The 25,375-nt window shown below is 32.4% G+C and overlaps 1 protein-coding gene across 1 annotated transcript in view; it reads left to right on the forward strand.

Annotated features, from left to right (window-relative positions):
• Positions 1–4,850: 4,850 nt before the first annotated feature.
• The window catches only part of LOC143236560 (uncharacterized), a 64,637-nt gene continuing 44,112 nt past the window's right edge, over positions 4,851–25,375 (forward strand). Inside the window, exons 1-4 of the mRNA XM_076474863.1 lie at positions 4,851–4,975; positions 8,686–9,564; positions 16,652–16,834; positions 22,752–22,946. Of these exons, the coding sequence (XP_076330978.1) occupies positions 8,728–9,564; positions 16,652–16,834; positions 22,752–22,946 (1,215 nt within the window). The 5' untranslated portion in view covers positions 4,851–4,975; positions 8,686–8,727. The remainder of the gene's footprint in view (positions 4,976–8,685; positions 9,565–16,651; positions 16,835–22,751; positions 22,947–25,375) is intronic.

Raw genomic sequence — 25,375 nt, forward strand, 5'->3', positions numbered from 1 at the left:
CTTCATAGAGATAACTCGTGAATGGTTATATACATTTGTTATTTTTCTTTTACATCTTATAAACATCAAAGTTGACTGACAAGCTTCTTATTGTCTTTCTTTCATATTTTTTGTATAATAATCAGTGATGACGAGGAAACCCACTTGTAGAGAAAAATATATATGTAAAAACGGCTGGTTTGGGTTGGGAAAATTTTTTATGTAGAGGAGCGAACAACGTTTCAAACTTCTTTGGTCATCGTCAGGTTCACAAAGAAAGAAAGAGGTAACTGACCAGAAGCTGACCACATGTTTGAAAGAGGTTGTGTAACTGAGTGTTGGAATGTAGAGGGCAGTGTTAGATGTTTCAATATATAATTTTATATTATTTATTTTATTATTATTATATTAATTTTAATATAGGTATAAAGAAGTTCCTTTGTATTGGTTTATTTTGGGCTTGCGTTGTTGTATAAGTAAGGCTTCTTTAATTTTGCGTTTATGTTTGTTTCTTTATTCACTATTTGGGTATTTTCTGTGGTTATGTTATGTTTATTTGATTTGCAGTGTTCAAAAATGTGTGAAGGTGACTTTTTGTGTTCTTTGAATCTGGTTTCCATTTTTCTACTTGTTTCTCCAATATAGAAGATGTGGCAGTTATCACATTGTATTTTATAATGTTGGTGTTGTGTTGTCAGTGTAGTTTTTACATAGTAGAGACCTTAGTTTTTGTGCCTGGTTTTTGAATAAATTTGGTACAAACTGGAATGTCACATTTTGTTACTAGTTTTTGCCAGATGTTGGTTATTTGTCTGCTGATGTCGGGAATATATGGTATGCAGCAGTATATGGTTTCGTGATGTTTTAATTCATTGGATATATTTACTTTTGTTAGTTTATTTTGCTTTCTGTCTAGGTGTTTGCGTATAATGTTTTATACAGTTTGTGGAGGAAACTTATTGATGTTGATGAAGTATTGTTTTATTTTGTCTAATTCATCATTAATTTTATCTGGTGAGCATAGTTTTATGGCTGTGTTCATTTGGTTTCTTAGTATGTTGAGTTTTTGTTTTGTTTCATGTGCTGAGTCCCAAGGAATGTATAGTCCAGTATGGGTGATTTTTCAGTGGATTTCTGTTTTAAATTGTGTATCGGTTCTTGTAATTTTGAGGTTAAGAAATGATATTTGATTGCTTTCTTCCTGTTCACATGTGAAGTTAATGTTGGGATGTATAGAGTTAATGTGATTGAAAAAATTAAGTTTGTGTTATGTAGATGTGAATCCCGCAATCGTGTTGTCTACATATCTGCACCAGTATAGTGGTGGATGTAATGCTGTGTTAATTGCTTGCATTTCAACTTGTGTCACAAAAATATTGGCTTGAACTGGTCAGTTACCTCTTTTTTCCTTTGTGAACTTGACGATGACCGAAGAAGTTCGAAACGTTGTTCGCTTCTCTACATAGAGCTTTCTCTACCCTTACCACCCGTTTCTACATATATATGTAACATCATCTGTGAACTGTGAGCCAAATTGACTAGTCCCATAAAAGGCATCTGAAATACATGATAAACAGGATAGAATTTAGTACTCCTCCTTGAGGGACACCCACCTCCAGAATGCAGCACTCAGAGTAGGTGCCTCTATCATTTACTATGATGCTCCTATCTTCTGGGAAGTTAGAACCTCAGCAAATAATTTCTGTAGAGACTCCCAGTTTGGACAGTTTGTATCTGAGTCCATTGTGCCATCCTTTATTGAATGTCTTTTTCAAAATATAAAAAGTGGGCGATTGTACATTGTTTTATATATATATATATATATATTAATGTTTTGTATTACTTCATTAATTTTATGAGATGATCTGTTGTTTGTCATGGTTTAGTTTTAAAGTTGTTTATGAATCTACTATCCATAATTTTTCAAGTATTTTTCCAAGGTATTGCTTATTAGACTTATGTGTTTGTAATTTTCATAGTTATTCGCTAATTTTCTTCCTTTTGGGACATAAGAACATTGCCCTGTTTCCAAGCAGTTTGTATGTATGTTTTTAAAGAGATAAGTTATGCAAAATTATGATAATTTCTGATAATCTCAGATAATCTCTTAATAAGTTACCATGATGGGCCTGACAAGTTTTGTTTGTATAATCATCATCCACATCTGTTGTTGTGTTGTTACACTGAGTGTCCTGATGGGCCCATGCTTAATGTTTGGAGCAATAAATAACTTATGTTCAATTTTGGTATTTACGTGTTATACTGATAAATCTCTATACGAGGCTTTTAAAGGATTGTTATTTTTTGACTTAATTATCATTGGTTACAAATGATTATTTAGAAATGTCTTACAATATTAAAATACAAATTTCAACTGATGTGAACATTAAATATTTTAAACCCATTCCATATAAATAAGTTATACTTCTGACAACTATATATCTATAGAAAAGAGAGGCAACACGTCCGATTGATGTTTATCACCACACGTGGCAAGTTGTTTCTTAGAAGTGTCAGGTTACGTGCTTTTTCCAAATGTTGTTGTTAACCATTGCAAACATTCGTGACGTGTCCCCAGTACATTGATATTAAGCCTAAGTAGAAACTTGAAAAGAACAATAAAAGCCATTAAGACAAGCGTTTTTAATGGGTCGGGGGTTCTCTGGTACGCGTGGGTTAAAAACCATACGAAACAATATAATCCTCTTTTAGTTCTGATTAAATAGTCTTATAATGACTTTAATTCTAAAGCCAAATAATGATTTCTGATGTATCAACACTTAATTTCATATGCATGATGGTATCACAGTTATTTTATTACTGTAAAGACTTACAACTATCTGTGTAACATTAAAGCTGAAATACTTTCACCAATAATTCACGGCAAGCAAGATGTTGAAAATTGTTTATAATTAAAGAAAAATGGGCACTTTTAAAACATAATGACAGAATTTTGTCCAACTAAGCTAATCCTTGCGCACGTCATTTTGCCCACGATATACATCTGCCATTACTAATTGGAAGTTAACAATATCTTGTGAAAGTTGAAGTGTAAGATACACAAATTTATTTCGTTTTTGTCAGTAATGCACATACAGAGTTGACGTAAAAAATCAATTTCTTCTTGATAAAAACAAAAAAGTAATTTTCAAGCAATATCAGGCTAGTTTTTTTTTGTTTTTTTAAGCAACGTTATTGCGGTTCATGGAACAGCTCAGAGTTTATTTTTCGTATACAAACGTTTAGCTCACAGATAAGTTATTTCTTGATCGATTTGAGATATAGTTACACTTTTGACCTCAGAAAGTCAAATCCTTTCGCTTTATGTATTTGATTCTGCCTAAGGTATCATAGATTAATTTACACTAATCTACCTAAATTAATTTAAATTTGAAAGTAGGTTGATAAAGATTCTGGTGAGTTACAAAATTGAATCTGTATATACGCGCCCCACCCTTAATATTGTTGGCGCACAAAAGTATAGCTAAGATAAAGGGGAGTGGGATATGTATTATATATAAATTTACTTTAATCCTGCCAAGAATAAATTTTAGTGCCACGGTTATTGAGGATCACATTGCTTTTTTCATGAGGGTATTATTATATGAGAATATTGGACTGCGGGGTCCTTTTAATATAGGTAGGGTAAATAACCTAAAGAAGAAAGTAGGTCCTCTTTTACTTTTACTCCAACTTTTGTTATCTAAAACAAAATAGTAAATTCTTTCGTGTTAACACCTAAAAACATATAATTGTTATGATTTTTTCTATTTATATGTATAAAATGCTGCATTTCTTGGTGAAACAGCAGTAAGTTTAAGAACTTATAATGCTCGAATCCTGGATTCGATTCCTCGCGGTGGACGTAAAAGATAGCCTAATTTGACTTTGCTCTAAAAAAATAAACAATCGTTAAAAGCCTACAAGTTCCTGTGTTATATTATTTTAACTCTTTCACTATTCAACGAAACTTACGACGTTTAAGTTTCTTATCGCCTTTCGAAATCCCAACTAATATTTGGTTGTACCAGTGACCCATAGATGTCACCCCAACGTCTATACAAAGGGAGAGGATTATATACACAATCATTGTGTGTGTGTGTGAATTTCGCTCAAAGCTACACGAGGATTATCTGCGGTAGCCGCCCCTAATTTAGGAGTGTAGGGCTAGAGGGAAGGCAGCTAGTCATCACCACTCGCCGCCAACTCTTGGGCTACTATATTACCAACGAATAGTGTGATTGACCGTGACATTTAACAGTCCCCACAGCTGAAAGGGCGAGCATGTTTGGTGATTCAAACCTTCGACCCTCAGATTACAAGTCAATTGCTTTAACCACCTGGCCAAACCGGGCCACATACAGTCTAGATGTTAGGCATTTATGCATCAGTTTAACGATTTATATTATAGTGCTAAATGTATTACTTCTACATATATAATGCGATTTATAATGACACACTGCAATATACTTTAAGTGTAAAGAATAAATTGGAAAAAAAAATTGGACATTTTATATCTCATGTATTTTTAATGGACTGCCTCGAAATTTAGTATCAGAAATAAGGATCCAGTAAAGCACATCCACTGGTTTGGATTACCACAGTCTAAGCTATAAAAAAATAAAAATAAAAAATCACTTCTGTTAATAACACACAGTGTGGCCTGCAGGTTGTTTTGGTCCGTACGACATGCTACCGTGATATAATCATTAAACAGTTGGTCCGATATATAATATCAATATTGTATTTGACAAAACGTCACAATATTATTCGCATACCTAAATTAATTTGGCTTAATGAAGTAAAAAGGACTCAAAACCCCCTAAGTAAAATATTCTCAATTGTGCGGTGTTTTTATTTCTTTTATCAGATCATGACGTTTATTTTTTCGTATTTGTTCACGTGCTCTTGTATAGCGCATTGTTCGATTTTACGTTTGTGGTACGAGGTTTGATTTAATGTTAAGAAGGTGTGGGATTTACAAAATTTTAGGAATGTATGTATATTTTTGTTTAATTGTATAATGCCATCTCATATAGTTCTACTAGGCTTTTTCAGGACGGAAAATTGATGCAATCCTAGCTTTTTATCTTTTTAACTTAAATGTTACTGGCATTTCATTGCCGTATCACATGATAACATATTATTCAATACGGTTTATACATTATTTCAGCCTAGGCTTACTGTTCCACTAATGAATTGTTTGTTTGTTTGTTTTGGAATTTCGCACAAAGCTACTCGAGGGCTATCTGTGCTACCCGTCCCTAATTTAGCAGTGTAAGACTAAATGGAAGGCAGCTAGTCATCACCACCCACCGCCAACTCTTGGGCTACTCTTTTACCAACGAATAGTGGGATTGACCGTGACTTTATAACGCTCCCGCGGCTAAAGGGCGAGCGCGACGGGGATGCGAACCCGCGACCCTCAGATTACGAGTCGCACGCCTTAACACGTTTGGCCATGCCGGGGGCCCCACCAATTAATATGGAAAATATTTTATTATTTAAACAAAATCGAGGGTTAGGTATAATAGTGCATCCCAAAACTGGTTTTGTAGCTAAATTTGACATATAACCTTTGTATACAAATACAAGAAAAAATAATATTTATAACATGAATATCTCATCCAGCGTTGTAATTTGGAATGGAATAGAAGTTGTTGTTTTATTTCCATGTGTTTGTTTATTAGTAACAACATTGGTTAATTTGGTCAGATGCTATTGAGATATTCTATGTAACTTGTAGAACTGTTAATTTTTGTAGAGCAGTGGTATGAATGTAGATTTACACTTCCAGTTACAAAATTCAGGTTCATGATAAGTGACAGCAAAATTAATTTATATACATTTCTATGGAATTTGGGTGATTGGAATTTTTACCCTGTGCAAAGTCCACTTTGATTATAAGTTATTTTTCATAAAAAGGCTGATTGAGCAAGTCTGGCTTCCATCTATGAGAACAATAAGTTGCTTTAACTTTTTGATATATTTTTAGTTTAGAGAAGAATACTTTGATGCAACTTTTTTCATGTATATGAAACATTAAAAAAAGTGTATTCTTGTTCCCACCATTGATCATACAGATTAAAGCTACTAATGAGAAAAAGATAGATATGCTAGCAGAGGACAAGCTGTAAGGTACATACTAAAATTATAAGAATTCCACACTGTCTGAAGTTGGATCAAAATAGGTCTAGTTAATTTATCATAATGGCACAAAGCAAATCAATAAACATTGTTTTAAATTATCAGAGAGGAAAATATAATGTGTAGATATGGAAGCAATGATGTAATACATTCTAAGAAATGTTGTTTTTAATTTTTAATAGACATTCACAGTTTCATTTTATACAGCATAAGAAATGTACAAGCTGAAATTGGTGGACTTTATGGTAGGGATGATATTTTTCAAGCTTTCATTTGGATTGAAATAAGACTCATTGAAGAATAAACTTGTTTATAAATCATTTCCATCTATAATACTTGCTGTAAGATCCGATACATGTTGTGTATATTCTTCCTTGGGGTTTAAAATACGAAATGTATTATATCCAGATTAATCACAACTATAACTATGAGTAATTGTGAAATATCAAAGAGTTGTAGCCTGATTTGTATTTCACATCTTTATAATAATTATTAGAAAACAAAACCTAAATCTAGTAGTAATCTAAATTTGAAATTGTACATTTAAAATTATAAATTGTTGTTTATTTACTTACTGATTCAACCAGTCTTCACTTCTACTCATGTTAATAACACAATTGCTTACTATACATTGCTGAACAGTTGATTTCTTCAAGAAGTTTCCATTTCTACATTCTACATTGATAGAATTATTTTTTTGTTTGAGTGCCATATTTATAACTTGTCTCAAGGCTAATTGTCATATTTTTAATCATTATAAATTCCATTAAACACGTTAAACCTTGCTAAACGAATATTTGCATTACAACTGTACAAAACTGATTCCTTTTCATTATTATTAAATATTAAAATGTTTTGAAAAGGTTTTACAGTTATTAAGTATTGTCTTTAAACCAGACATTTCAGGAAGCTTTACGATTTCTCATGGTGATGACAGGTTATAATAGTTTTTAGTGTATTTATTACCATAATTGGGATTGTCTGAATTTCTCTGTATGTGTTTTAAGGTTGGTAAGAGAGATTAAGGAAATCTGTTGTTATGCTGGTTCACATCTCCACCCTTATGTTTTGTCAAACATTAGAATATGAAACTTGCTGGTTATGAGATTATTACCATTCATAAGGTTTATAAAAACAAAACAAAGGTTTTTGAAAACTGGAGTTAAAAATAAGGATGATTATGGAAAAATACATTTCAGTGTAGAGGATTTTTATACTTAAGTTTAAGGTATTTATTGGGAACCTTGCCAGGAGGAAAGTGGTAAAGATATTCTTTAGTATTTACCAATAGAAATCTAAATTTGATCATTTTACTTGAATGTTAAAAGAAATGCTTTTAGCAAAGCTGAGAAACTTCATAACTTCTGTTTTGTACAAAATTATAATCTAAAAATCTGAAGAAAGAAAGGGTGAGATTCTTTTTATCAATTTTTACCATAACTACACAGAATATTTGTGATAACTGGAATATGTCTTGTTTTTCACCATCTTACAAAAAAATCAGACACAAATAAAGAGAGACAATTCTATTAGTTTAGCTTTTGGTGCTAGGCTCTGCTGGATAAGAGGCCATTAGTGTGCTAGTTGTATAAAATGTAAAGAATTAGATGTTCTGGATCTTTGGAAGATCTGGAAATTGTGGTGTTAAAACTGTTAGACATTTTAATAAAAGACTTACAGAAGTGTTGGTAGGACAAAGTTAGAACTCATATTAAACCTGTGAAGTGAAAGTCTAGTTCCAGACATTTAAAAATACTTGTTTGTTAGAGTAAAATATATTTAAAATTACTTTCTTGATATGGTATGGTTTAAGTTTTTAAACTTTAGAAATATCTAGGTGTGTAACAAATGGAAGATAAAAATTGATATTTATTGTTAAAAAATATTACATAGACATGTATTGTATGCATTAAGTTTGTTGTTACTGATTCTAATATAGACTCAAATTCTTTACTTTTACTAAAGTGGATTTATGAGTATTTTTTAACCAAAAGTAAACTTATTCTGGGAGATAAAATATGGCTATTTCCAGGTTCATACATTGAGCTAACAATTCAAAATAATCTTCATTAAAATATGTTAGTAATTATTTATACATTGTAACCAATAATATTAATGTAACTAAAGAAAAATAGGGTGTGTCGTATCTTATTTGACTTTCAAGAAAATCCAGATGCTTTATTTATCTGATACCAAAGTATACTCAAGACATTTGTATATATGAATCCAAGGTAAATTAAAGTTTCCTGCTTAACTGACTTGTATGTTTATCTTAAAAGTAATTGAATTTTTCAAGAATATTCTTGTAATAAATTTGGTGAAGAGTTCTCTGCATGTGGCATAATGTTCTGACAGTTCATTTGGTAGAACACAAGACACAAATGTGGACCTAGAAGTCTAAGGTCATGTCTTTCACTGCAAACTTTACAGTTTTGTATTATTAGAAATACAAGTTATCTGTGAGTTGTTAACTGTGTATCAGAAAAGATGTTTATTATATATATAATAGTAATTCTGAGATATGAACTAAGTATATACCTGACTTGTTGGTTATTGTAGGTGTTTTGGACTGCAAAACACCCAAGGGATGTACCACTCATCATGACTTACACCTTGCCTGAGCTTGTAGACCTTGCTCTGTGTTCACCCGAAGTAGGTGCAGTGAACTTCAACATCCTAAGAACAGTGCTGCTAACTATTATTGAAGAAACACATTTAAGTGACATTGCTGTAGATATCTTTGAAGATACAGACTGTGGTGCTTTACTCTCTCCACATTCCATAAAAGATGGTTCAGAAACATCTTTGAGATTAAGAAGCAGTTTCAAAAGACATAAATCCACAACCACAAATGTTATCGTTACTGGATCTGAAGCTTCTGGGTCTTCACTAACACCTACAGATGACTTAATACACAATGATGAACAATGCCAGGATTTACTGGATGAAAGAAGTATACAAGACAGCACATGTGATAAAATACAGCACAAAGGTGTTGACAGTCTGGAATGTATTCCTGTTCCTGACCAGAAGTTGCTAGTAGGTTTAAAACAGGAGTCTCTAGCAGTTCCATGTTTACTTAGTAATGAGAACAATATCCAGTCAAACCATTCAAGATGTGACGTGAAATCTCCAGAGAAAGTTATAAACAGTAAATACTCTGAAAAGTTAAACAATAGTCATGAAATGAATATTATTGAGACAACAGGCTTTACTGATAATGGTGTGATCAGAACAATAGAAACTTCTGTCAGGGAGCTTCAAAACAAGATAGTAGACCTTGAAAAAGCTGTTGAGCAGCTACTGTTTTTATCAACCAATGAGACGTCTTCAGCTGCTAAAGTAACAGAAGATGAAAATCTAAGTGCGGTGTCAAATCTGTGGAAGACTACAAGTCTTTCCAGTCGAGTGGATGGTACGGAGGCTGGGTTGAAACAGGTGACTGCTGTTAACTTCTGTATATATACATGTGATATTTTATGCCAGGAAATTTGTTTTCTGAGATTGTTTTTGTAGATTTGTCATTATTTCATTACTTTATGTGGTTTTGTATATATGTATTACTGCAAGTAATTATGATCATTCTGTTTGAAAGTACTAGTGTATTGCTGATGCTGATATCAGTTTAGATAAACCTTTTATGATACAATATAGCAAGGGAGCAAGTTAAAAAGTTGAGGCTATTCTTTATAAGGAGTCACTGATAATTGTGTGTAGTTGGCCATTGTAAGAAAAATAAATGTACAGGGTATGAAATTATTGTCGATGTTTATATGCTCTATGTGTTCCAATTAATGAAAGTTAATTAAATTAGAATGTTATTTTATATGTTTCTCATTCTGCAGTATTTTTTAGACTTATATTTTTGTTGTTCTAATGGAAGATTGCTTCTTTTATGGATGAGTTGTTGAAAGAATTCAATCAACTCAGCTTGGCTGTCAAAGGTTTATCTCAGTGGCAGAAGCAAGAAGCATCTAAGGCTTGAGTGTTTTGATGTTCTAAGAGATTAAAAGTAGTATATATTATTGCTGAGTTATATATAGAACTCTCCATAGACCACTTTAAAGCTATTAAAAGTAGTATATATTATTGCTGAGTTATATATAGAACTCTCCATAGACCACTTTAAAGTTATTAAAAGTAGTATATATTATTGCTGAGTTATATATAGAACTGTCCATAGACCACTTTAAAGCTATTATATACTATAAGTAGACAGGAAGATAATTGATGGACTGAATCTTAAATTTACCAGGAAAGTGATAATGCTGTTGAAATGTTATTGTGCATCCTGAAAACTTATATTTTATCAACAAAAATGTTCAGTTAATATATTTTTCACTTTTAATATAATGTTTTATTGTAATTATTGTTAGCTGTGTAAGTTAGTAATATCTTTAAAGAAATGTGAGTTGGCTACAGTCTTTCACTGTTCTAGTTTTGTTGTATGCTTAAACTGCAAAAGTTGACTGTGATACATTAATATGATTTTTGAGCTTTATGTTCAGTTAATATATTTTCCACTCTTAATTTGGTGTTTTATTGTAATTATTGTTAGATGTGTAAGTTAGTAATATTTTTAAAGAAATGTGAGTTGGCTACAGTCTTTCACTGTTCTAGTTTTGTTGTATGCATAAACTGCAAAGGTTGACTGTGATACATTAATATGATTTTTGAGCTTTACCATTTTATTATATTACATATTGTCACATTTAATCATACTTTATCTGATGGTAATACCTCTGCAGTCCAAGGTTCAATGCCAGATGGTGTATTGTAAGGGTGTCATGTCCAAAACAATCACTCTTCATAATCCAGCTAAAGTATAAGGACAGCATAATCCTGTCATCCCTTTAACAGTCCAGTTACACAGAAATTTATAATAATTGCATCCAGTGACTTGGAATAGCATTCCTGTTTCATTTTCTATTTGCTTGAAGTATGCAACAATTGAATGGAATAGGTCCTGGAAACAACTATTGTATCACACAACTTTTTAAATTTTTAATTATATTATACACAGTTGCCTTGGGCACATGAATGGCTTTTGACACTGATCTTTTGTGAATTCTCATTTGCAACAGAATATTTCATTTGTGCTTATCAGGACTTGCTGATGGTCACATTCTGGATGTTCATGGTACCCTAAGTTGATCCATATTTATTTGTGTTGATAGAATTTGCCATAATTTGGAAGACTTTATGGAGAGAGCTCAAATGCTAATATTAAAACTTTTGAGTAGTGATTTTACTTTATTCACATTTATTTTAAAGTTTTATAGTATATACAGTTTATTTTTAACAAAAAATGTATAAAATTATGAATCTTGTCACTTTTCATATAGGGTTCATTAATGATATTATGAACATTTATTTTATTAATTAATATAGTAGCTATTCATCATGCATAATGTTCTTTATCCTCACCTTATGTCATTTAACACAAACTTAAACATTCTACCTTTGAAATGTACCATTTTATTAAACATACTACCTTTGAAATGTACCATTTTATTAAACATACTACCTTTTAAATGTACCATTTTATTAAACATACTACCTTTTAAATGTACCAATTTGATTAAACATTCTATCTTTCAAATGTACCATTTTATTAAACATTCTAGCTTTCAAATGTAACATTTTATTAAACATTCTAGCTTTCAAATGTACCATTTTATTAAACATTCTAGCTTTCAAATGTAACATTTTATTAAACATTCTAGCTTTCAAATGTACCATTTTATTAAACATTCTACCTTTCAAATGTACCATTTTAATAAACATTCTAGCTTTCAAATGTACCATTTTATTAAACATTCTAGCTTTCAAATGTACCATTTTATTAAACATTCTATCTTTCAAATGTACCATTTTATTAAACATTCTACCTTTCAAATGTACCATTTTATTAAACATTCTACCTTTCAAATGTACCATTTTATTAAACATTCTAGCTTTCAAATGTACCATTTTATTAAACATTCTATCTTTCAAATGTACCATTTTATTAAACATTCTATCTTTCAAATGTACCATTTTATTAAACATTCTACCTTTCAAATGTACCATTTTATTAAACATACTACCTTTTAAATGTACCATTTTATTAAACATACTACCTTTTAAATGTACCATTTTATTAAACATTCTACCTTTGAAATGTACCATTTTATTAAACATTCTAGCTTTCAAATGTACCATTTTATTAAAGATTCTATCTTTCAAATGTACCATTTTATTAAACATTCTACCTTTCAAATGTGCCATTTTATTAAACATTCTATCTTTCAAATGTACCATTTTATTAAACATACAATTTTTGAAATGTACCATTTTATTAAACATTCTATCTTTCAAATGTACCATTTTATTAAACATTCTACCTTTCAAATGTACCATTTTATTAAACATACTACTTTTGAAATGTACCATTTTATTAAACATTCTACTTTTGAAATGTACCATTTTATTAAACATTCTACCTTTGAAATGTACCATTTTATTAAACATTCTACCTTTCAAATGTACCATTTTATTAAACATTTTACCTTTGAAATGTACCATTTTATTAAACATTCTAGCTTTCAAATGTACCATTTTATTAAACATTCTATCTTTCAAATGTACCATTTTATTAAACATTCTATCTTTCAAATGTACCATTTTATTAAACATTCTATCTTTCAAATGTACCATTTTATTAAACATACTACCTTTGAAATGTACCATTTTATTAAACATTCTATCTTTCAAATGTACCATTTTATTAAACATTCTATCTTTGAAATGTACCATTTTATTAAACATTCTATCTTTCAAATGTACCATTTTATTAAACATTATCTTTCAAATGTACCATTTTATTAAACATTCTATCTTTCAAATGTACCATTTTATTAAACATTCTATCTTTCAAATGTACCATTTTATTAAACATACTACCTTTGAAATGTACCATTTTATTAAACATTCTATCTTTCAAATGTACCATTTTATTAAATATTCTATCTTTGAAATGTACCATTTTATTAAACATTCTATCTTTCAAATGTACCATTTTATTAAACATTATCTTTCAAATGTACCATTTTATTAAACATTCTATCTTTCAAATGTACCATTTTATTAAACATTCTATCTTTCAAATGTACCATTTTATTAAACATACTTTACACTAAATCACCTACCTTTCCTACTTTTCATTCTGTTTAATTGCATCAAAGTTTATGTTGGATAAGTTTTTTACCATGGTGTGGTGTTTAACTGTGTGGATTATTTAATTAACATAGATGCTTTAGGATATACATACCTTTCTTTGTCTTAACCATACACACACCAACACTAGTCTAAACGTTCATCACACTGTTACTTCTGACTTTTACACTAACTTCTTAAATTATTCATCCACATTTAAGAATTGTCATCTTTAGTTTGTTCTATTTATAAGCCCCACTTCAAATCTGCTCTTTCTTTAGCATAATCATCCACAGATGCTATTGTGGAGTGAAACAGGTAGAAGTAAACCAGTTATTCTAATGGTTACTCACTGTTTGTCTTTGATTATAATCTAGGTTATCTTAACATATTCAGGTTGATAAACAGATATTACATTGACATTTTCAAAGAAAATTCATGCTTCAACAAACACTGCTCATTTTAGCTAAAGCCCATATTTAAAACTGAGGCTAAGCGTTGAGGTCTTAGTTATTGGGAATCTTATAACTTCTAGGTTGACCATTTCATCAACATCTGTTATAACAGCTGTATGAGATGCTACTTTTAAATGGACTAGTTGTTTTCTTAAAGCCAATCAAAAAGGGAAACCTGAATTTTCAAATTTCCAAACAGTTTCTACATAACCTGTGTAAAGTCACATAGAGATGATTAAGACGTTGTCAAAGTTTCCCTGTGTTTTGAGTGTTAGGCCCAGAAATGTGTCACCACCAACATCAAGTGAATTTCCTGTGTTTAGTTAAAGCTGTTTTATAAGAGGAATAACCGTTGATAACACAGGTTGAGCAAATGTTTAGTTAAAACTGTTGATAATGCATGTGGACCAATATGTTTAGTTAAAGCTGTTTTATAGGAGGAATAACTGTTGATAACACATGTTGACCAATATGTTTAGTTAAAGCTGTTTTATGGAAGGAATAGCTGTTGGTAACACAGATTGACCAATATGTTTTGTTAAAGCTGTTTTATGGAAGGAATAGCTGTTGGTAACACAGGTTGACCAATATGTTTAGTTAAAGCTGTTTTATGGAAGGAATAGCTGTTGGTAACACAGATTGACCAATATGTTTAGTTAAAGCTGTTTTATGGAAGGAATAGCTGTTGGTAACACAGGTTGACCAATATGTTTAGTTAAAGCTGTTTTATGGAAGGAATAGCTGTTGGTAACACAGGTTGACCAATATGCTTAGCTAAAGCTGTTTCATCGAAGGAATAGCTGTTGGTAACACAGATTGACCAATATGTTTAGTTAAAGCTGTTTTATGGAAGGAATAGCTGTTGGTAGCACAGGTTGACCAATATGCTTAGCTAAAGCTGTTTTATGGAAGGAATAGCTGTTGGTAACACAGGTTGACCAATATGCTTAGCTAAAGCTGTTTCATTGAAGGAATAACTGATGAAACTTCATAGAATGGACGGCAACTGCCTGTTGTGGAGACACAAGTGTAGAGGATGACGTTTCGAAAGTCTTCTGCCTTTGGTCTTCAAATCATTGTGTGTGTAAATGTTTATGGTCTTTTTATCGTGTCCTAGTAGATTGTGGAGAGCATGTTATAATTGGTTGGATTATCACTTTCTGATTGGAAGAGAGATTTCCTGTAGATTCAACCAATGGCAGCCACAGGTTACTCACCTCTAACCTGGAATCTCTGTGAAGGTTTAATAGTGTTAATATAAAATGATTCTTTGATTTTTCTTGTCTTCAATTTTGTGTAGGTTAAACATTTTCCCATTACCAGCCATTTTTTCTCTACAAGTGGGTTTTCTTCCACATTTCTTGTTGATCGTTGAACATGAGGTTTATTGAGCAGCAATTTCAAACTGCACTCAATCTCTTGTTGAAGTGGACTGCAGCAAATGATTTTATCCTTTCTTTCTCTAAGACTGTTCCCACCCCCATCCTGAACTTCATCTTGATGATATTGACCTTTCTGTGGCCCCTGCTGCATATTTCTTGGAGCTTATCTTTGGCCATAAGCTTATTGTCATTCCTCACGTCAAGCAGAGACAAGTCTATGAAGGCAATGAATATCCCCTTGTCCTCTCTTCTACCTCTTTGAGAGTAGATTAATGTTCTGTGCTCAAAATATATCATGCCCTCATTTGATCTACACTGGCCTTATGGGTCTCAGGTTTATGGTTCTACTAGAAACTCAGTCTTGAAAATGCTAGAACCCATTTATGATCTGGAGTTTCAGCTCTGTACAAGGCCTTTCTGCACTTCTATAGTCCAGTGTTTGTATAATGAGTTCCACAAACCTCTTCTTACCCTCTGTGTCCTTGCTGGGACAGTGATAAATCTATGGATTTACAACACTAAAATTAGGAGGGTCAATTCCCCTTGGTGGACACAGCAGATAGTGTGATGTGGCTTTGTTATAAGAAAAATATACACTTACCCTCTGCTGTTTGCAACTTTCTTTGCAGTATGCCTCAAAACTTTGATCCTTAACACAGCATCCTAGGTTGTGCCTTTCTTTGTCATTGGACTGTACTTTTTCAGAATAGATGGTCTTCCATTCTTCTTTTTGACATTTATATCTGGGCACAGCTGGCTGAACTGAGAATGTCATCAGATGATGTTACTGTTTTGACTGATCAGCCCATTCCACCATGGCTTATTACCATCCCCACCTGTAACCTTTCCTTGAGCCATCTAAAGAAAGCAGATAATCCCAATTGGAAATACCATATTCTTTTTGCTGAACATCTTTTGAATCATTCTTGTATTTCCATATACAGATGGTTCAGAATTATGGTATGGAATAGGTTGTTTAAAATCATGGTATGGAACAGATTGTTTTAGAAATGTAGTTTGGAACAGGTTGTTTTAGAATTATGGTATATAACAAATAGTATCTGTAAACTAAAATACAGAGGTCGTGATAAGTCATACTAAAACCATTGAGTAATATCTGTTCTTCATCTGAACTGTAAAGGTAAAGTAAACAGTAGGTTTTTATATTCTTGTAAGTCTTTAACTGTGAATGTTATTTTCATTAGACATGCTGACAGTTTTATTACCGTTACTGATGAAGATGGTGTTTTGTTTTCAAGCTTATTTAACATTAATGAATATGCAATTAAAAACAGTAGGTTAAGTTTATTTATATTATTTCCACTGCTATAGATTTATAAAGTAGTATTTAATCTGCACAAAATGTCTAAATATTTCAATTATTTAAGTATATTTTGAAAACTTTTACTTTAAATGTCGTGTTCTTTTGATGGTTTCATGTATAATAACTTAAGTATTTTTCTGAATGATTTGAAAAATGAATTTGTATAGGTGCTTATCACAGAAAAATTACATGTAGATGATCAAACAGATGAAGAATGGAGGGAAACCTTGGCTGAATTCAACTTCCGACTACTTGAGATAGAAAGAGAATTAGACATTCTAAAAATCCAAGTCTCCAATCTAATTGTTAGTGGAAACCAGTTTACACTTGACAGTGAGGGAGGTGCTGAGGTAGGTTTGTGTATAATACACTACATGGTTATAAAGATCAGTTGACAGTGGTATGGGGGCTGAGATACATTCACAAAATAAATAAGTACTATAGACGACAAGGTTATGAAGTTCACATCTGGGTGAGGGCTGAGATAGGTCCACTAGGTAAAAATCTAATATGTAAATATGTACTACACATGTCAAGATTGTGATGGTTAGATGGCAATGGATTGAGGTCTGATGTAGGACCAACAAGTTAATGTTACATGAGCTGCATGCACATCAAATGAGTTACAATTTGTGTTGTGGGATTATTAGTTAAACACAGTTAATTCATAGGGCAATAAAACAGAAAAGTAGTGAATTTTTATAAGTTTTAAACTACTTAGGACAAACAGTTATGATTTCCTTTTACATTGTGCCTTGCTGGGAGAGCAGTAAGTCTATGGATTTACAATGCTAAGATCAGGGGTGTGATACTCCTCGGTAGACACAGCAGATAGCATGATGTGGCTTTGCCATAAGAAAAACAAACATATAGAAACAAATCTGTTATAGTTGAACAATCTTGTATATAGTATAGTAAATGACAGATAAAATATAAAGTTTTACTGAAAAAAATCACATTTATGTAGGAGGTTTTACGAATTATGCAAATGAATCTTTAGAATTATCATATTAAGAAAAGTAATTTTAATATTAACATGAAAATCGTTTTACACTTGGACCAGTCAACATTGACTCCCAGAATGGAGAAATGTTTAGTAAAATTATTTAGTTATTTTTTTATATAAAAGTGTTTATGTTTATTGAAAACTTGTAAGATTTTTAAAATAGTGTTTAATCAACACATAAGTCTCTTTTTTAAGTATTTCAAAAATTTATTTAAATATCTTATATAAATTGAAATTGTGATTTTTTTTATACAAAAGTCTTGATGTTTATTGAAAGCTTGTAAAATTATATGAATATATGTTAAGTGTTTTTAGAACTATAATACATATATGATCATGGTTACAATATGGTGTAAAATAGACAAGTGTTAAAGATGAAAAGCAAATATCAAGTGATTTACAAATTTTGAAAACATAAGTAATAACCTTAATTTCAGAGTGGAGACCATGACAGAATATTCACTTGAGAATGAACAGTGTAAGATAATCATAAGTTAATTATATTTTCCCAGGTATTATTCATGCGGTCTTCGTGGCTTATATTGAAAATTTTATTAAACTAATTTTTTTATATGTTATACTAATCAGTAGAGTATAAAATAATAGCTAATAATCCATATTCAAATAGCATACATCTGAAATACTTAATCATAGAAGGTGCTATTTTTAAAATCTTGAATATTCCCTGGTGTGAGAAAGGTATAACAAATTTTCTTTCGGCATCGCATTGTCTCTGTTTTATTCACCACCCCTCCAATATGTAGGAAATTCAACGTAAATTACTCACTAAAACGTCATTGTTGTTCAGACAAACCATGATTTTTATAGCTTTCAATTTTGTTGGGTTACAAAGCCATCAAATAGAAAATCAGAACTGTGTCATACCCACCTGTCACATCTTCTCTTTCAGGACTTGTTGATACTTACAAATAGAAAATCAGAACTGTGTCATACCCACCTGTCACATCTTCTCTTTCAGGACTTGTTGATACTTACAAATAGAAAATCAGAACTGTGTCATACCCACCTGTCACATCTTCTCTTTCAGGACTTGTTGATACTTACAAATAGAAAATCAGAACTGTGTCATACCCACCTGTCACATCTTCTCTTTCAGGACTTGTTGATACTTACAAATAGAAAATCAGAACTGTGTCATACCCACCTGTCACATCTTCTCTTTCAGGACTTGTTGATACTTACAAATAGAAAATCAGAACTGTGTCATACCCACCTGTCACATCTTCTCTTTCAGGACTTGTTGATACTTACAAATAGAAAATCAGAACTGTGTCATACCCACCTGTCACATCTTCTCTTTCAGGACTTGTTGATACTTACAAATAGAAAATCAGAACTGTGTCATACCCACCTGTCACATCTTCTCTTTCAGGACTTGTTGATACTTACAAATAGAAAATCAGAACTGTGTCATACCCACCTGTCACATCTTCTCTTTCAGGACTTGTTGATACTTACAAATAGAAAATCAGAACTGTGTCATACCCACCTGTCACATCTTCTCTTTCAGGACTTGTTGATACTTACAAATAGAAAATCAGAACTGTGTCATACCCACCTGTCACATCTTCTCTTTCAGGACTTGTTGATACTTACAAATAGAAAATCAGAACTGTGTCATACCCACCTGTCACATCTTCTCTTTCAGGACTTGTTGATACTTATGTTTAATTTTGTATCATTTGTAATTAATTGAAATCCGAGTATTTTCATGTATCAAATGACATATTGTATTGTGTTGTAAACAGAGAATTGTCAGTTTCTTTTGTAGTACAAGCTTCATTCCCGCAGGAAAGATAACTATTCTGTACAAATTTTGAATGGCTCTTGTTACATAGTAGAAAGCCAGAAGAATTATAGTAGTTAGAGAAAATTGACTGTTTTTATTTGTTGTATTATTCAATTAAATTAAAATATTTTGTACATGATTGTTATTAACATTAAAAAGTATGGTTAAGTGTCATCGACAGTTGACTGCAAAAAAAGAAGACATGGGTAAGTACTTTATTTTTGTTTCATGTTTATTTATTATTATAAAATTAATTAAAATGTAAAAATAGAAATTCTTTTAGGTTAGTTAAGGTTAAATTAGGTAAAATAAATAATAATATTTCATGAGCAGCTCGGAATAGCTTGTGGGTAACATAATTTGACAGCATGATGTGAGGTGGATATTCCACAAATACACAACTTATAATGATATTGATAATAAAACAATACTTCAACAATATCAACAAATTTCCTCAAAAAACTATGGAAACAATTATATACACACACCAAGACAAACAACAATAAATCCCAAGATACAACAAACTACAAAACCTTATACTGTAGCATACCTTATTGACATCAGCAAAAAAATAACCAACATTTGGAAAAAACGTATCACAAAACATAACATTCCAGCAAACACCAAATTTGTTCAAAAACTATGTACAAAACTAAAGTTCGTGCTATGTAAAAACTAGGCTGACAAACACACCACCAACATAATTTATAGAATACAATGAAACAACTACTATGACTCTTACATTGGAGAAATAAGCAGAAAAATGGAAACTAGATTCAAAGAACACAAAAACACATTTTGACATTTGTGAACACTGCAACTCAAACACAACATAACCATAGAAAACTCCTAGATACTAAGTAGGGAAACAAATATAAACAAATGCAAAATCAAAGAACCCTACTTATACAGCAACTAAAACCAAAATTAAACCAATATAAAGGAACACCTTTATACCTTTTCTAATTAATAACATAACATCCAACTGCAATGTCCCCTACAGTCCCATACTTGTTTATACTCTTGTCCCTAAGACATGTACCTGGCTACGGTCAGTTCCAAACTCTTTCTTTGTTAACCTGAAGATGACCTAAAAAGGTTGAAACGTTGTTCTCTGCTTTATTAGCAAAAGTGTTAATATCAATACAAGCCATTCTTAGATGCAAGGTCACGTAAAGTCATGTTCAAGTTTTGCTTGTTATTGTATGTTGTTACTTTTGTCACACCATCTAAATTGAGTTATGAATTTTGAATTTCAAATTACTCCTACTACCACATTAGTTAAAATGACTTCTGTACATCAATTTGCAGTTTCTCAGGCCTGACACTTTCAGCTTAGGACATGGCATTTGTAGTGAATTGGAGTTCATTATGTGGTTTGTGATACGCTCTGATCCAAGAGCAGGTATTCCAATTCTTGGTGAATCAGAATGAGAAGGTGATGACTTGGATAGCCATATTCCATCTTCTTCCTTTGCTGTGCAATTCTATTTTACCCTTGCAGACTCTCCCAGAACATTTTCAGCCTTCATTGATATGGTAACTCCTGTATCATATGACTCCTCTGCTTCCCTTTTACCTTTCGTCCCTTCCTCTGATCACCTGGTTTGTCCCTCCCTTTCCAGATATTTGAGTCCATGCTGAACAATTTGTGGCACAGTTAAATTCTCAGATTAGTGTGCCTTGTCCCCTTCTTACCTCAAATAATTATGCTTTGGCATAATATTGTTTATATTATTTGTTTTTCAATCTACAAACCTTAAAGTCTTTAATTCATGTTTGGAGTTCTGACCCTGATACCTCATAGAGATATAAAACAGCCTAGTTTTCCAATCTTTGTATGTCATCTTCACCAATTATCTGTCTGCAGCTTTCTTCTATCCCCAAAGGGGTTCTTAGAGGATGCTTGCTCTCTTATGTATTCCACCATGATTATCTTCCTTGGTCCTTTCGCATCAACTGCACTGCTGTATTGTTGTGATCTTCTGAATATGGATACTCTTTTAACTGATGTGCACTTATCCACAACATGTCTATAGAGCCTTTATATAGCACCTCTTTTATGTAGAACAGTTTTTGGAGATCTTCCTTACTCTTTGTAGTCCAGGAGGAGGATGTTCATCAACACCTCTCCTTACATGTTTGGTCTCTAATATATTTACCTTATCCTTTTCCTGCATTCTTCCTTTTCCAGTTTTTCCTGTTCTTCTTTCCTAGCTGGCAGAATAATCATCTCCAGGTCAACCACTTCTTATGGGTACTGGTGATTATCCTGTAGGTTCTGACAAGATCAGAGCACAGTTGGATGAGTGTTAGCATCTGTGGAACAATTTCATTTAAAGTCTATTGTGTGCTTCAGTTTTTGTCAGAAGGTCTTTCCCTTCAATTTCTTAACCTCCCTTTCCTTTATCCTAAATCACATCCCTTTTCCTCCTCCTTAAGATCTTGTTTCTTATCAGTGTCTTTCCAAAGCAGTTTAGGATCTTCTTCTCAAGGGTGTAATAGAATCTATCAGTCATACCTCCCCAGATTTTATATTCAAGGTTATCCATCATTTTCAAGAAGACTGAGGACTGGCTTCCTGTTATAGATTTTAACCTGACTCAACAGGTGTCTTGACTTTCCTCACTTTTTGTTGGGCCTTTGGATAATGAAGGTGGACATCTGCAGATCTGTATCATCACAGCTTTATTTTTCCAACACATTGAATTACATTCATTTTGTCCACAAGGGTTAAGTTTACCAATTCTATGCTTGTTGTTTGGTCTGGTCTCTTTACCCTACATATTCTGTTGATTTGACCAAGGACTTTGCTTGACTTACTCATTCTCATTCTACAGTTCCATCAATATGTGAATGACTGGCTACTATTAGTTCTATCCTGTCAGACATCCCATTAGTACACTGAGTTGCTTCTCAAAGAGAGGGATTGATTTGTCAATAGGAAGAAATCTTTCTTCTTTCAACCCAGTACTCTATGCACTTGAGGGATAGTTTTTCAACTTCTGTGTCGGTAAGGCACATCATTCTCCATATTGGTCAAAGGAACTATTAGTTTTCAAAGGTTAATTCTCTCCCTCTTTCACTGCTTATGATGGTCTTTCTCTTTTGGAAACTTGGGCTTCTATAGAAGCCCTTGTTCCCTTAGGTTATTTTCACATGTGCACCTTAAGGTAATATTTTTTGTAATTTAAATCATAAGATAATATCTGAATTTGAAATTTGAGAACCTTACCAGTTTGTACATAGGAGCTTTAAAATTGTAAATTTGTATTATGTTAAATCATTTGATCCAGTAAGTGTGTTACAATAACATCTGATTTACATTTTATAAGAAAATTTTAATTTATATAACTACACTTCAGTCTCCGCACATGTAGTGAAAATATGTGTACTGTTTTGTTATTATTTATTCCATGTGGATTGTTTGTTTTTAAATTAATCTCTATAGCTTTCTGCCTCAAAAAGAGTAGCTGAGCAACAAGACAATCAAGTAAACATGTGTGAAGAACATTCTGTGGAAGTACATTCTCAGTTGGATAGGTTGGAGCAGGAAATACTAGAACTTGCAAAGCATGGTTCATCCCTGACGAGAACTGGTAGTCATTTGTTAGTTGAAAATGGAAATGAAGTAAGAAACTCAGAAGTAAGACATAAGGTTTGAAGGATCCTATCTCATGAAGTTAGAACATTATTTTCATAACATTCTACTGATACATAGAATTATGGTACATCACAGTAGACAAATTACTGTATACAACACAGTGTTTTAGATATAAACTACCTCATAGATGGAAATAGGATCTTATTAATGATGTGTAACACTGTAACACATACTGCTTTAAGTATTGAAATGTTGTTACTCCACAAATGATGATACACAAAGGTGTTGTATCCACTGTAAATACTGGAACAGTATGACATCAAACATTATGACACAGAAAGGTGTTGTATCCACTGTAAGTACTGGAACAGTATGACATCAGACATTATGACACAGAAAGGTGTTGTATCCACTGCAAGTACTGGAACAGTATGACATCAGACATTATGATACAGAAAGGTGATGTATCCACTGTAAGTAGTGGAACAGTATGACATCAGATGTTATCATACAGAAAGGTGTTGTATCCACTGCAAGTACTGGAACAGTATGACATCAGACATTATGATACAGAAAGGTGATGTATCCACTGCAAGTACTGGAACAGTATGGCATCAGACTTTATCATACAGAAAGGTGATGTATCTACTGTAAGTAGTGGAACAGTATGACATCAGACTTTATCATACAGAAAGGTGATGTATCTACTGTAAGTAGTGGAACACTATGACATCAGACTTTATCATACAGAAAGGTGATGTATCTACTGTAAGTAGTGGAACAGTATGACATCAGACTTTATCATACAGAAAGGTGATGTATCTACTGTAAGTAGTGGAACACTATGACATCAGACTTTATCATACAGAAAGGTGATGTATCCACCGCAAGTACTGGAACAGTATGACATCAGACATTATGATACAGAAAGGTGATGTATCCACTGTAAGTAGTGAAACAGTATGACATCAGACATTATGATACAGAAAGGTGATGTATCCACTGTAAGTAGTGGAACAGTATGACATCAGACATTATGATACAGAAAGGTGATGTATCCACTGCAAGTACTGGAACAGTATGACATCAGACATTATGATACAGAAAGGTGATGTATCCACTGTAAGTAGTGGAACAGTATGACATCAGACTTTATCATACAGAAAGGTGATGTATCCACTGCAAGTACTGGAACAGTATGACATCAGACATTATGATACAGAAAGGTGTTGTATCCACTGTAAGTAGTGAAACAGTATGACATCAGACATTATGATACAGAAAGGTGATGTATCCACTGTAAGTAGTGGAACAGTATGACATCAGATGTTATCATACAGAAAGGTGTTGTATCCACTGCAAGTACTGGAACAGTATGACATCAGACATTATGATACAGAAAGGTGATGTATCCACTGCAAGTACTGGAACAGTATGACATCAGACTTTATCATACAGAAAGGTGATGTATCTACTGTAAGTAGTGGAACAGTATGACATCTTACTTTATCATACAGAAAGGTGATGTATCTACTGTAAGTAGTGGAACAGTATGACATCAGACTTTATCATACAGAAAGGTGATGTATCCACTGCAAGTACTGGAACAGTATGACATCAGACATTATGATACAGAAAGGTGATGTATCCACTGTAAGTAGTGAAACAGTATGACATCAGACATTATGATACAGAAAGGTGATGTATCCACTGTAAGTAGTGGAACAGTATGACATCAGACTTTATCATACAGAAAGGTGATGTATCTACTGTAAGTAGTGGAACAGTATGACATCAGACATTATGATACAGAAAGGTGATGTATCCACTGTAAGTAGTGGAACAGTATGACATCAGACATTATGATACAGAAAGGTGATGTATCCACTGTAAGTAGTGAAACAGTATGACATCAGACATTATGATACAGAAAGGTGATGTATCCACTGTAAGTAGTGGAACAGTATGACATCAGACATTATGATACAGAAAGGTGATGTATCCACTGCAAGTACTGGAACAGTATGACATCAGACATTATGATACAGAAAGGTGATGTATCCACTGTAAGTAGTGGAACGGTATGACATCAGACATTATGATACAGAAAGGTGTTGTATCCACTGTAAGTAGTGGAACAGTATGACATCAGACATTATGATACAGAAAGGTGTTGTATCCACTGTAAGTAGTGGAACAGTATGACATCAGACATTATGATACAGAAATGTGATGTATCCACTGTAAGTAGTGGAACAGCATGACATCAGACATTATGATACAGAAAGGTAGTGTATCCACTGTAAGTAGTGGAACAGTATGACATCAGACATTATGATACAGAAATGTGATGTATCCACTGTAAGTTGTGGAACAGCATGACATCAGATGTTATGCAACAAAAAGGTGCTGCACTCACTGTTCCAACATAAAGCTGTTTTTATAGATGGATCCAACATCATAAAGCAGAG

Source organism: Tachypleus tridentatus, chromosome 13, assembly GCF_004210375.1.
Source record: "Tachypleus tridentatus isolate NWPU-2018 chromosome 13, ASM421037v1, whole genome shotgun sequence".
NCBI classification, from domain to species: domain Eukaryota; kingdom Metazoa; phylum Arthropoda; class Merostomata; order Xiphosura; family Limulidae; genus Tachypleus; species Tachypleus tridentatus.